At 49.0% G+C, this 14,101-nt stretch overlaps 1 protein-coding gene across 1 annotated transcript; it reads right to left on the bottom strand.

Moving 5' to 3' along the window:
- Window positions 1-12,892: 12,892 nt before the first annotated feature.
- LOC141167466 (olfactory receptor 1500-like) lies at window positions 12,893-13,873 on the bottom strand. The gene has a single exon (XM_073654868.1). The coding sequence runs from the start codon at window positions 13,871-13,873 to the stop codon at window positions 12,893-12,895; it is 981 nt and encodes a 326-aa protein (XP_073510969.1).
- Window positions 13,874-14,101: the final 228 nt, after the last annotated feature.

Consider the following 14,101-nt stretch of genomic DNA (forward strand, 5'->3'; position numbering starts at 1 on the left):
CACTCATTGGCTGTTTTTTTACTATGGATTTGCTTCAGCAATCCATAAGATTGCAATCTATAAGATCCCATCACTGGCTCCAAATACTTAATACTAACACTGACGTACAAAGCCATCCATAACCTTTCTTCTCCAAACATCTCTGACTTAATCTCCCGATATATTCTCTTACATAATCTCCGGTCCTCCCAAGACCTCCTTCTTTCCACACGTATTTGTTCCTCACCCAATCACCTCCAATACTTCTTCCAAATATCCCCATCCTCTGGAATTCTGTGCCTTAACATGTCCGATTAGCCACCACATTAAGATCCTTCAGACACAAACTGAAAACCCATCTCTTAAAGACAGCCTACAGCCTGCCATTGCCTTGCTGCCACATCACCTCAACGCCATCGGAGCTAATGCAACTCCACCACCAATTACTGTCTACTTCCCCATCATATTGCAAAATGTAAGGCCGCAAGTGCAGGGTCTGTAAGACTTAAGATGCAATATGGCATATTGGCAGAGCCCATTTATTTTCTACCTCTGATATCTAACAATAACAAAGAGGTCATGCTGGAGAAACTTGCACCTACTGCCACTCAGTGTCTTCAGCTCCTTTGTGAGAAACTAATGTTTGCTCAGCCAGCCTACCAATTAAAATTCCTGAGGTACGGAAATTGTGGATGGCTTCGTTTCTGGTACTGGGTGCTAATACCAAACCGTGGCGTGCCATTCATTGGATATTCCTGGCTGGTTGCAGACAAGCTCATTCCCACAGAAAAGTACCAGCAAGCTAAGGAGATGGTGGACTCTATCATCATGAAGGAGTTTGCTCATTGTCTAGTAGTCTGGCTTTTCTACTAAAGATCCTGCTCCTTCTTATAGTTTTTAGTGAGCATGCAGAGACAGTGTTTTCTGTAGAAGCACTACCAGGCCAGGATAGTGGCGGAGAAATTGCTGTACCAACAGGTTGAGGATGCGACCCATGCAAGGCACGAGTCTGAGGTTGCCCTGGCGTTGGGCCGCCATGGGACTTGCACCGTTATCGCACATGGTCTTCCCTTGCTGCAGGTTCAGTGGACACAGCCTTTGCTCAAACTCGGCCTGGAGAGATGTCCACAACTCTTCAGCTGTATGACTGTGATCTCCAAGGCATATTAATTTTAACACTGCCTGATTGCGGTGAGACCTGGCTGAAAAGTAAGGAGGTGGGGGGATTCTCTCTGCACTGTTGGAACATGTGTCTCAGTAAGCACAGGTTGAGGGTGCAGGTGGAGGCCCTCGAGGAGGTGGAGGATGTAGAAGCACTGGAGGAAGTGTTTGATAGAGAGGTTTGTCCCACAAGCCTTGGGGATTCCAACACTTGCTTTCTAGTGACACCTTGGTGTCTAGTGGTTTAGTTCTTCATACCCTGGTGTGTAGTGGTTTACTTCTCCAACCCTAGCTGTTTAGTAGGTTTGTTTTACAACCCCTGTTGTCTTGTTAGTTTATTTCTCCAACCCCTGTTTTTTAATACTTTAGTTGTCCATGTTCTCGTATGCATTTGTTTCATTCTCCAACGTTAGTTGTTTAGTAGTTTAGTTCTCCAAGCCCTGATGTATATTAGTTTACTTCTCCATGTTCTTGTGTGTATTTATTTCTTTCTCCAACCCATCCATGCCCTCCCCCAGGGGTTAACGTCTGGTGACGAGGGTTTGGCTTCTTTTCGGACCCTACTTCGTCCGGGCCCGGATCAACTGAAAAAAATTTGGGGCATCGCTACACATGCTTTCCCCCTCTTGAGTCTGTGAAGCTTTGGATCAGACCTCAGATGCCCCGGAATAGAATGTGCAAACAATTCTGCATACTCGCCCATCTGTGCTTCCCCATAGTCAGTTGGCCAGTTCGAGAGTTATCATGTGGGTGAAAACAAGGGTAATTGGGGTGCCACCTCAGAGGACTGTACTGTTTGTGATGTTCAGGTGAAGGAAAAAGAGCAGAGGCCACTTGATGCTGCGCTTGTCATCTACTGGTTCACATGTTCTTCCTGCCTCTCCTCTACAAAGCGTACCATTGTGCGACTGCCAAAGAAAGGGAGTTGAGTTTAGTAACAGAAGTTTTAAAAATGCTGCACAATTTCTCACTTCAGGAAAACAAACCTACTTCTCATCTCTCATATCATACATGTCTCACAACCCTAAACAGCTATCCAGTACTTTCATGTCCCTCCTGTTTTCACCTGCTCCCCCTCCCTCTCCTCTTCTCTCCTCTTCTCTCATCTCTGCTGAAGACTTAGCCTCATTCTTCAAGCAGAAGATTGACAACATAGAGCAAAGCTTTTGCTTAAAGTCCTAACATCCCCTTCACATTACGACTTAATTCTCCTACTCCAGTACCAGCTTCTCCGCCATCACGGAAGATCATCTTTACTCTCCAAATCACATCTCACCACTTGTGAACTTGACCTAATACCATCCAACCTCATTCCAAACCGTACCACAGTCTTCATCCCAGGCCTAACCCTCCTCTTCTACCTGTCATTAACAACTGGCGTCTTCCCCTCATGATTCAAACATACGACGATCACACCCATCCTCCAAAAGCCCTCCCTTGACCCATCCTATGTTTATATATCGCCCCATCTCACTTCTCCCCTATGCCTCCAAACTACTGGATCAGCAAGTCTATTTTGAACTGTCCTCTCACCTCTCTTCCTGCTCCCTCTTTGACTGCTTACAATCAGGTTTCCGACCTCACCATTCCACCTAAACTGCCCTGACTAAAGTCATCAATGACCTACTGACTGCCAAATCCAAGCCAGACTTCTCAGTCTTCCTCCTCCTAGACCTGTCATCTGCCTTTGACATAGTAGACCATACACTCTCCTATCTCTTGGCATCACAGACTTGGCCCTGTCTTGGATATTTTCATACCTAACCGACAGGATATTGAGTGTCTACCACTCAAACACCACCTCCTCATCTCACCCTCTATGTGTCGGTGCCCCCTAAGGTTCAGTTGTAGGACCCAGGCTCTACTCCATCTACATCTTCAGCCTGGGACAGCTCATGGTCTCACGGCTTTCAGTATCACCTCTGTGCTGATGACACACAGATCTACCTCTCTGGACATGATATCACCTCTTTAAAAACCAGAATGCCACAATGTGTGTCTTGTATTTCATCTTTTTTCTCTGCTAGATTTGTAAAAATGAACACGGATAAAACAGAATGCATTATCTTTCCACCATCTCATTCACCCCCCCAACTGACCTATCCATCAAAGTGAATGGCTGCCCACTCTTCCCAGTCCCGCAAGCTTGATTTTGATCTGCTCTTCAAATGTCAGATCCAAGCCCTTTACACTTGCTGCTGACTCCAACTCCAAAGTATCTCGGGGATCCGCACATTCCTCAATCATGAATCTAGAAAAACACCAGTGCATGCCCTCACCATCTCCCCCCTCGACTACTACAAGCTCTTGCTCTGTGACCTCTCTTATACCACTCTCGCACCCATCCAATCTATCCTAATGTAACGGGTCTGGGAGGCGGAACCTCTGGGCTACTATACAAGGGAGCGGTCTTTGTAAGGGAGCGGGTGGCGACCAGGCAGGCAGTCACAGCAGGTGACCGGGACAGTCTCTGGGTGTACGGGCAGGAGGTCACGGCAAGTGATCAGGGCAGTCTCTGGAAGAACGGGCTGGAGGTCACAGCAAGTGACCGGGACAGTCTCTGGAAGAACGGGCTGGAGGTCACGGCAAGTGACCGGGGCAGTCTCTAGGTAAAGGGTAGGTACGACCTGTGATGGCTGAACCTCCAGGTAGGCTAGCAAGGCAGATGGAGGATGTGTGCTCCCAGGTGAGCAAGCGAGAGTCTCTGGAATAGCAGGTGGTCACAGCACGTGACGGCGGAGCATCCAGGTAGGCAAGCAGGCACGTAGCGGAGAAGCGCTCCCAGGTGAGCGGGCAAGAGTCTGGAATAGCTGGTGGTCACAGCACGTGACAGCGGAGCCTCCGGGCAGGCAAGCAGGCAGGTAGCGGAGAAGCGCTCCCAGGTGAGCGGGCAAGCTGGTCCATAGACAGACTGACCGGAGTTGTAAGGCAGACCGTCGGACCTCAGGCAAGCAGGCAGGTAGCTGATGTGCGCTCCCAGGTGAGCGGGCAAGTTGGTCCTTAGACAGACTGACCGGAGTTGTAAGGCAGACCGTCGGACCTCAGGCAGGCAGGCAGGTAACAGGAAATCAGGCAGGATTAGGACAGCAAGCTGGCAGGAATCTGGCAGGTAACTGGCAGGTAACTGGCAAGGGACCTGAGGGCTGAAGCAGAGTAGAACGTGCAACAACATTGCTCGGGCACCTCCATTTTGGAGGAGGTGCCTTATATATGGTAAAGTCCTCCGGCCATTGGCCGGGGACTCCTTAGGACGGCGCGTGCGGCCCCCTTAAGAGGGAGGGAGGGCGCGCGCGCGCGCCCTAAGCACAGTGGCCGGAAAGGAGCGCGCGCTGCCAGCAGAGCGGGAGAGGGACGCCGGGCACGGAGCAGAGCGGTGAGGGGAACAGCGTCCCTGCCTAGCAGAGGGCAGGGACGCCGGCACTACAGTACCCCCCCCTTTAGGCCCCCCCTTTTTTAGGCCAGATAGAAATTTAGCTAGGATGAGAGTGGCATGGATGTTCTCCCGGGGCTCCCACGTTCTCTCCTCAGGACCAAACCCCTTCCAATCTACCAGGAAAAAGGTCTTTCCTCTTACCCTTTTGGTGGCAAGAATGCTCTCTACCTCAAACTCGTCCTCAGCAGAAACCGGAGCAGGAGGCGTACCTGTAGACTTGGAAAAAGAGTTAAGCACCACGGGTTTGAGGAGAGATACATGGAAGGAGTTAGGGATCCGTAAGATGGCCGGGAGTTTCAATTTATAGGCCACCGGGTTGATCTGACTGATGACCTCCAGAGGACCGATGAACTGAGGTCCTAACTTGTAAGAAGGTATCTTGAGTCGAACATATTTAGATGAGAGCCAGACTTTATCTCCTGGACGAAATTGTGGAGGATCCAGGCGTTTTTTGTCAGCGTGTCTTTTCATACGCTCGGATGACAGAAGGAGTGCGGACCGGGTACTCTCCCATATGGAGGAAAATTTGCTAACGAGAGATTCCGCAGCCGGGTTGTCCACAGAGGTGGAGACAGGAAAAGGAATCCGAGGATGCTGACCAAAGACTACAAAAAACGGGGATTTGGAGGAGGATTCGCTCTCGTGATTATTATAAGAGAACTCGGCCCATGGTAGGAGATCCACCCAGTCAGAATGGTGGGCATTAACGAAGTGCCGGAGGTAACTGGTCAGTTTCTGATTGATCCGCTCCACTTGACCATTGGACTGTGGGTGGTAAGCGGAAGAGAAGTCCAGGGTGACGTCTAGTAGTTTACAAGTGGCTCTCCAGAAACGTGAGGTGAACTGTACCCCACGATCCGACACGATGTGGAGGGGCAGGCCATGAAGACGGAAGATGTGGCGGATAAAGTCTTTAGCCAGCTCGGGTACAGACGGAAGGCCTGGCAGGGGAATAAAGTGAGCCATCTTGGAAAAGCGGTCAGCGACCACCCAAATCACCGTACAACCGGCAGAGACGGGGAGATCAGTTATAAAGTCCATTGCTATATGCTGCCAGGGGGCAGCAGGTACAGGAAGCGGAAGGAGGCGTCCGGCTGGCAGATGTCTTGGGACTTTGTTGCGGGCGAAGGACACACAGGCAGAAACAAAGTCTATTATGTCCTTGTGCAGGGTAGGCCACCAATAGTGCCGGGCAATAAGCTGGAGGGTCTTTTTCTGACCGGCGTGGCCAGCTAGTTTAGACGAATGGACCCAGTGTAGGATCTTCTCCCGATCAGGTACTGAAACAAATGTCTTACCGGGAGGGAGACTATTTAGACTCACGGGAGCCACCTGCATTACTCTGGCGGGATCGATGATATGTTTAGGTTCTTCCTCGAGATCGGACACCAGAAAGGATCGGGACAAGGCGTCTGCTTTGATGTTTTTGTCAGCCGGGCGAAAATGAAGAACAAAATCAAAGCGAGCAAAAAACAAGGACCACCGGGCTTGGCGCGGGTTAAGTCTCTGGGCATGCTGGAGGTAAGCCAAGTTCTTGTGGTCAGTGTAAATTATTACCGGATGAAGAGCCCCCTCGAGTAGGTAACGCCACTCCTCCAACGCCAGCTTGATGGCGAATAACTCTCGGTCTCCTATGGAATAGTTGCGCTCAGAAGAGGAGAAGAGTTTGGAGAAGAAGCCACAAGTTACCATTCTCCCGGAAGATGATTTTTGAGTAAGTACCGCTCCGGCTCCAGAGGAGGAGGCGTCAACTTCCAGGAAGAACTGCTTGTTGCCGTCCGGGCGATGCAGCACCGGGGCGGAAGAGAAGGCCTGTTTTAGGGAAAGAAAGGCCTCCTCTGCTTCGGGCGGCCACTCTTTGGGATTAGTACCCTTACGGGTGAGCGCGGAAATTGGGGCAGTCCGGGAAGAGAAGTGTGGGATGAAGAGGCGGTAATAGTTGCGAAGCCCAGGAACCGTTGAATAGCCTTCAACCCCTCTGGTCGGGGCCATTTCTCGATGGCAGACAGTTTCTCAGGATCCATTTGTAGGCCGGTCTGAGAGATAATGTAGCCCAGAAACGGAAGCGAGGTCTGCTCAAAGAGGCACTTCTCATATTTAGCGTAGAGATGGTTCTGCCTGAGCCTGAGCAGGACCTGACGAACATCCCTCCGGTGAGTCTGGAGATCCGGAGAGAAGACCAAGATGTCGTCCAGGTACACCACTACGCAGGAGTAGAGAAGGTCCCGGAAGATGTCATTGACCAACTTTTGAAAGACGGCAGGAGCGTTACAGAGGCCAAAGGGCATTACCAGATATTCATAGTGGCCGTCCCGGGTGTTGAATGCCGTCTTCCATTCATCCCCCTGACGGATACGAACCAGGTTGTACTCCCCACGGAGGTCCAATTTGGTGAAGATTCTAGCCCCCCTCAGACGATCAAATAACTCCGGAATGAGCGGAAGGGGGTACTTATTCTTCACCGTGATCTGGTTAAGGCCTCTATAGTCTATACAGGGACGGAGAGAGCCGTCCTTCTTTTTGACGAAAAAGAAGCCTGCTCCCGCCGGGGAGGTAGATTTCCGGATGAATCCCCTGGCCAGATTCTCCTCAATATATTCGGACATCGACCGGGTCTCAGCAGCGGATAATGGATAAATACGCCCACGGGGAGGAGAAGTACAGGGTAACAGGTCGATAGGGCAGTCGTATGGTCTATGAGGGGTTAGTGTCTCTGCCTCCTTTTTATTAAAGACATCAGCATAAGACCAATAAGGAATCGGAAGTCCAGGTAGATTAGCTGGGGTAGGAGAAGGACGGACGGGATGAATGGGAACCAGACAGGTCTTATGGCAGCCCTGTCCCCAGCGAAGGACTTCTCCGGTCTGCCAGTCAAGAACGGGTGCATGTTTCTGGAGCCAAGGTAGGCCTAGCAAGAGGGCGTGAGAGAGTCCAGGCAGAACATGGAAGGAGATACTTTCAGAATGCAGCATTCCCACCTGCAGAGTAATGGATTCGGTGATGAGTTGGATGGGGCGTGGTAAGAGCCCCCCATCCACGGCAGCAACAGACAAGGGTACAGCCAGAGGTTTGGTGGGCATGCGGTATTTCTCTACCAGGGACTGTGAAATAAGATTCCCGGCTGCTCCAGAGTCCAGTTGGGCTAGTTCGAAATAACGGTTCTCCCCGTAGACGATTGAAACTGACAACAGCAGGGATGGAGAGGATTTATTCTTGTCTAGGTGGACCTCTCTGAGCGAACCTAGACACAGGCGTTTCCCGACCTCTCCGGGCAGGCACGGATCCGGTGCTCCTTACTGCCACAGTAGAAGCAGGTCCCCTCGGCACGGCGTAAGTCCTGACGGGTCTTGACCATCTTGGTCTGGTCGACCTGCAAAGGCTCAGGAGGGTGTACGTGGTTAGAGACAGAAGGAGTGATGGGTTTCTGAAAAGTAGGAGCTAGACGTGGTAACCTCCTCTCACGGGAGACCTCTCTGGCATGCTCCTGGAACCGTAGGTCAATCCGGGTGGCAAGAGTTATTAAGTCATCGAGAGTGGTAGGAATGTCCCGACCGGCAAGTTCATCTTTAATACGGCCGGACAGACCCTCCCAGAAGACGGAAACCAGAGCGTCGTTATCCCAGGCCAGCTCCGAGGCAAGGGTACGGAACCGTATGGCATATTGGCCCACGGTGAGACTTTCCTGACGGAGGCGTAGCAACGATGATGCGGATGAGGTCTTCCGTCCGGGTTCGTCGAAGACTTTCCGGAAAGCCGTGAGAAAAGCAGGCAAGTTGGACACCAGGGGGTCTCCTCTCTCCCATAGAGGATTTAGCCAGGCCAGGGCCTCCCCAGTGAGATGGGACATGATGAATGCAATTTTGGCTCGGTCGGAGTTAAACTGGTGGGACAATAGTTCAAAGTGCAGGGTGCACTGATTTATGAAGCCCCGAGCCTGGGCTGAGTCGCCTCCGAAGCGAGGAGGTGCAGAAAGCCGAGGTCCGGGGTAGGATATCATGGTGTTAGTGGACAGCGGAGCTGCCGGATTGCGAGACATGGCACTGGCGGAGGTTGTTGGTGGAGCAGTCAGAGTGTCCAGGCGAGTATTGACATTCCGCAGGTGACCCAGGATGGACTCCTGTTGGGACCTCTGACGGGACAGTTCATGACACAGGTCCGAGAGCGAGGGAGCTTGGGTGCCACCGGGTTCCATGGCCCGAGCAAACTGTAACGGGTCTGGGAGGCGGAACCTCTGGGCTACTATACAAGGGAGCGGTCCTTGTAAGGTAGCGGGTGGCGACCAGGCAGGCAGTCACAGCAGGTGACCGGGACAGTCTCTGGGTGTACGGGCAGGAGGTCACGGCAAGTGATCAGGGCAGTCTCTGGAAGAACGGGCTGGAGGTCACGGCAAGTGACCGGGGCAGTCTCTAGGTAAAGGGTAGGTACGACCTGTGATGGCTGAACCTCCAGGTAGGCTAGCAAGGCAGATGGAGGATGTGTGCTCCCAGGTGAGCAAGCGAGAGTCTCTGGAATAGCAGGTGGTCACAGCACGTGACGGCGGAGCCTCCAGGTAGGCAAGCAGGCAGGTAGCGGAGAAGCGCTCCCAGGTGAGCGGGCAAGAGTCTGGAATAGCTGGTGGTCACAGCACGTGACAGCGGAGCCTCCGGGCTGGCAAGCAGGCAGGTAGCGGATAAGCGCTCCCAGGTGAACGGGCAAGAGTCTGGAATAGCTGCTGGTCACAGCACGTGACAGCGGAGCCTCTGGGCAGGCAAGCAGGCAGGTAGCGGAGAAGCGCTCCCAGGTGAGCGGGCAAGCTGGTCCATAGACAGACTGACCGGAGTTGTAAGGCAGACCGTCGGACCTCAGGCAAGCAGGCAGGTAGCTGATGTGCGCTCCCAGGTGAGCGGGCAAGTTGGTCCTTAGACAGACTGACCGGAGTTGTAAGGCAGACCGTCAGACCTCAGGCAGGCAGGCAGGTAACACGAAATCAGGCAGGATTAGGACAGCAAGCTGGCAGGAATCTGGCAGGTAACTGGCAGGTAACTGGCAAGGGACCTGAGGGCTGAAGCAGAGTAGAACGGTGCAACAACATTGCTCGGGCACCTCCATTTTGGAGGAGGTGCCTTATATATGGTAAAGTCCTCCGGCCATTGGCCGGGGACTCCTTAGGACGGCGCGCGCGGCCCCTTTAAGAGGGAGGGAGGGCGCGCGCGCGCGCCCTAAGCACAGTGGCCGGGAAGGAGCGCGCGCTGCCAGCAGAGCGGGAGAGGGACGCCGGGCACAGAGCAGAGCGGTGAGGGGAACAGCGTCCCTGCCTAGCAGAGGGCAGGGACGCCGGCACTACACCTAAACTGTGTTGGCCGATTAATCCACCTGTCACCTCGCTATTCCCAGGCTTCTCCCCTCTGTCAATCTCTGTGCTGGCTCTCTGTTGCCCAGAGACTCCAGTTGAAAAGCCTAACTTTGGCAAACCATGCCATTGAAAACCTGTCTCCTTCATAAATGTGTGACCTAGTCTCCTTGTCCTGGTTACCTGCACGCAACCTCCCTTACTTCCAAGATCTCCTTCGCTAATTACCTCTTATCTCTTCTAGTCATGATCGCATACACGATATGTCCCGTACATCTCTGCTACTGTGTAACTCTGTACCTCAACACATCTCGCCTACCGTGCAAACCTTGAAAAGGAAGCTGAAGACCCACTTCTTGTGACAATCAGTAACCCTCGTTGCAGCATACTTTTGCACAACTATCTGTACCCTGACCTACTGTATCCCCACCCATCCCTTGTAGATTGTTTGAGCACTCTCGTGGGCAGGGTTCTCTCTCCTCTTGTACTAGTTGGTGAGTCACCATCAGTGACTCCTTTTGATATGTAAAGCACCAAGGAATAAATGTCTCTGTAATAATAATAAAAATAATTATAGTATTTGTACTCTGGGTCAATTGATGGCACTTTCCAGGTGTCTACCCTTAATTTGATGTGTTTTGGCAGCTTTTGGGCATGTTTAAAGGTGTTGTATATGCATTTTTTTGGCCCACCATTGAACCCTATGGTGCTCGGTAATATTCGACGAACATTCGACAAATAAATCGAAGAATTTTGCAAATTCAGCGATTGTAATCCAAACCGAGTATTGAAACATTCGCTCATCTCTATCTGTAACCCAGTTATGAATGGAGCAGATGTGCACATGCTGGGCCTCTTCTCCATTCAATGCCTGTGAGACTGTCAGAAATAGCTAAGCACTGTATTCGGCAATCCCATATACAATGAATGGAGCATAGGCTTTGTATGTGCAACAATACTCTATTAACGTTGGGGTTGTGGAGCCCTGTTCTTTGGGTTCTGGGGCACCCCAGCGGTTTGACGCCACAGTGATCAGCATGCTATCCTCTGCCCTATAGATAGGGGATAACTTAATATTTTGAAAATAACATTTTAATTAATATTCTACAACTTTGTGATTATGATCCCAGTGGGAGGTGAAGGATTATTGCAGGAGAGCATGTTAAAGTTATGGGGGTTGATGAATTATTATGCAACAGAGGGTTTATGATTATAATTCAATGGAAGGTGTGGATAATTAATACAGGGTATGTTATAACCTGGGTTGGGGTATTAATTATTATACTACAGGTGATCACTGCAAAGGGTATAAATTATAATCATGGATGGGGAGGAAGGATTTGATATTATAGTATGGGGTTTATACTGCAAGGGTCTATGTGATTGTGATGTGGGGGCATCAAATCACAGCGTCTTTCTATCGTACAACCGTAAACCAACTGCAAATTGCTTGATTATTGTAAAGGGTTCCATAATTTTGACAAAATTGTGCTATCAATAACAATAAGTAATCGATGTGCTATTAATTTGCTACTGTATTGGTCCAAAACATTGCTCTCGAGTGCTACACAAGAACAGTGTTTTGGGATTATCCCTAGGCCAAAAATTTCCAGCCAGCTCTTGCTCACCTGCTTTATGATCTGGCTAATAAACTCCCCATTATTCACGTATATATTCAGGCCTCTCAAGTATTACTGCAAAATGGCTATTCAGATGGGATCAGAAAGATAAATTTTACGTCAGACAATGTTTACTCTAAACTCTGGAACCTCTTCATGGTCACTTTCTTCTCTCCATTCAGGCAGGCCCAGCTTCCTCTGCCCAGGACAGTCACAGAAGTTACAGAAGGAATCTCCCAGCTATAACCAGCAGTGACACACCACTTCAGATGTCCCATTTATAAGACGTGGGTTCTATAAGGCTGTACGCTACAGCACCTAGCCACTCCATTTGTCCTTTGCATCTGTGCAAATCTGTCCCTCGCAGTTTCAACCATATGCACTAAGTAAAGGTCCAGTCTGTCTATATAAACAGTAATTTACAACTCTCTGACGAGCAGCCCTTTTTTAATCTAGTACTCTTCCACGTGGCTATACTTGCCGGCATTTGGCTTGAGTGGCTCATAGTAGGCTCATTCTGTTCACAGTTTCTAACAAAAGTTTTAAGGTTGCTTAGGCAGCACGTTGTTGTCTCAGGTCTTGTGTTGACAATTCTTGACCATTGTAAGACTATGAGCTGGAAAGATCTGTATGAGTTTCTGCTGATGTCAACTTTCCTGGGGTGACGACATGCTAGAGAATAAATGTGGTCTTAAAGAAAGTCCATATTAAGTAGGGGGGACTAGGGATGGATTTCTCAATTGAGGAGAGTGCGATTAGCATCCTAAAATCTATACGGAGCACTTGTTAAAAATTATAGCTGATGTGAAATAATATAGCAATATGAAGAGACAACAATCAGCTATGAAAAATGCCCTTTATCAGTCCCAGCAGTTGCAGTGTAGATGCCACCTGGGTAAATGGAAGAATGAGCAGTAGGATGGAGGAAAATAATGTGAAGTGGTTCTGACTGTGGATTGGCGAAAGCAAATTGGAGAGAGGTGCTGCTTCTGGCCTGTACCAGGAGGTCTCTTGTTATCTTGAGCAATTCTTCGGTGTGTTCTAAATTTCCTGGAACCTCAGGTTATTGATGCCTCCCAGGGCATTTCGGTGTCCTGAGACTTATTGCACAAGTACAGATACTTTAGTGAGTACTTTCACTGCACCATCCAGAAGCCTGGTGGACAGACAATTAATTATGTAAGAGAATCAAAGTATGAAGACGTTTTTATGCAAGAATTCTACCTTTTTCTCCAGTATCCAGACACAAAATTATACCACAACTGTAGCCAAAATAAAGGGCATTCATCTAAAGTATTGAAAAGGACGGACAGCTCAGCTTACCTAAACGTACTTAGAAAATCTCTGCTTTGAGTGAGGGCTTCTGCACATTCAGTGAATCAGCTGTGGAGCTCTCCTGCCTTGTGACTGGCATATGTAGCCTACTGGACATGCCCCATTCATCATTTTCCTAAAGGCTTCTTTTATTTCTCTATTTCTTAAACTGTATATAATTGGGTTTATCAGTGGGGTCCCCATTGTGTAAAACAAGGATAAGAGTTTACTTGTGGATAAAGACTGTCCAGATGGAAGAACATAAATACAAAATATTGTTGTGTAAAACAGGCAAACGGTAGTGAGGTGGGAGCTACAGGTGGAGAAGGCTTTATATCTTCCAGTAATGGATGGGATTTTTAATATCACTTGTAGAATATAGACATAAGACACCAAAATTATTGCAAATGGAAGAACTAGCCCCAGGAAACCAAAGATTATAAGTTCCAGGTGAACAACAGATACATCTGAGCAGGAAAGCTCTAAAATGGGTTGAAAGTCACAAAAGAAATGGTCAATTACATTGGGCCCACAAAAATGTAAAAGACCTATCGTGGTTGTATCAATCAATATGAACAAGAAGCTTAACAGCCAAGACGTGGCCACCATCTTGACACAAATGATACTGTTCATTAGACTGTGATAACGCAATGGGTTACAAATGGCTGCAAATCGGTCATAGGACATTACAGAAAGGAGAAGACACTCTAAACTTTCAGACACTGCAAAAAAGTAAAATTGTGAGATGCAACTTGTAAAAGATATTGTGCTTACTCCATTTAGCACCAGTGTAAGTGTTTGTGGAGAAATATCTGTGCTCAACAGTAGGTCAGCTAAGGAGAGTTGCGTGAGGAAGTAGTACATTGGAGAATGGAGGCTCTTGCTCATGGACACCAGGGTGATAATCAGGAGATTTCCACTCATAGTTGCAAAGTAAACCAATAACAATATAGTAAAACATAAAGGTTTAAAATTTTGCAGATTTTGGAAACCAAGAAGGATGACATCAGAGATGGAGGTGGCATTATTTCCTTGCATTGCCTAAATAGTAACAAACAAAAATGTCTTAAACTCAACACTCAGAAGTATCTGAAAGAGATGTAAATTTATGTTATTGGAATAGTCCAATTTACCAGTCAGCTGAATGTTTTGTGATTTAAGATATATTCTTAGCCGTAAGGAGATAATGGACAAAACCTAGTTATTGATCATGCATTTGATTGGACAAAAGCTATCCTTCTCGACTTCATTATTAAGTAGAAATGA

This window comes from Phyllobates terribilis, unplaced genomic scaffold (assembly GCF_046119375.1).
Source record: "Phyllobates terribilis strain yellow unplaced genomic scaffold, ASM4611937v1 Scaffold_11__3_contigs__length_659146591, whole genome shotgun sequence".
NCBI lineage: Eukaryota > Metazoa > Chordata > Amphibia > Anura > Dendrobatidae > Phyllobates > Phyllobates terribilis.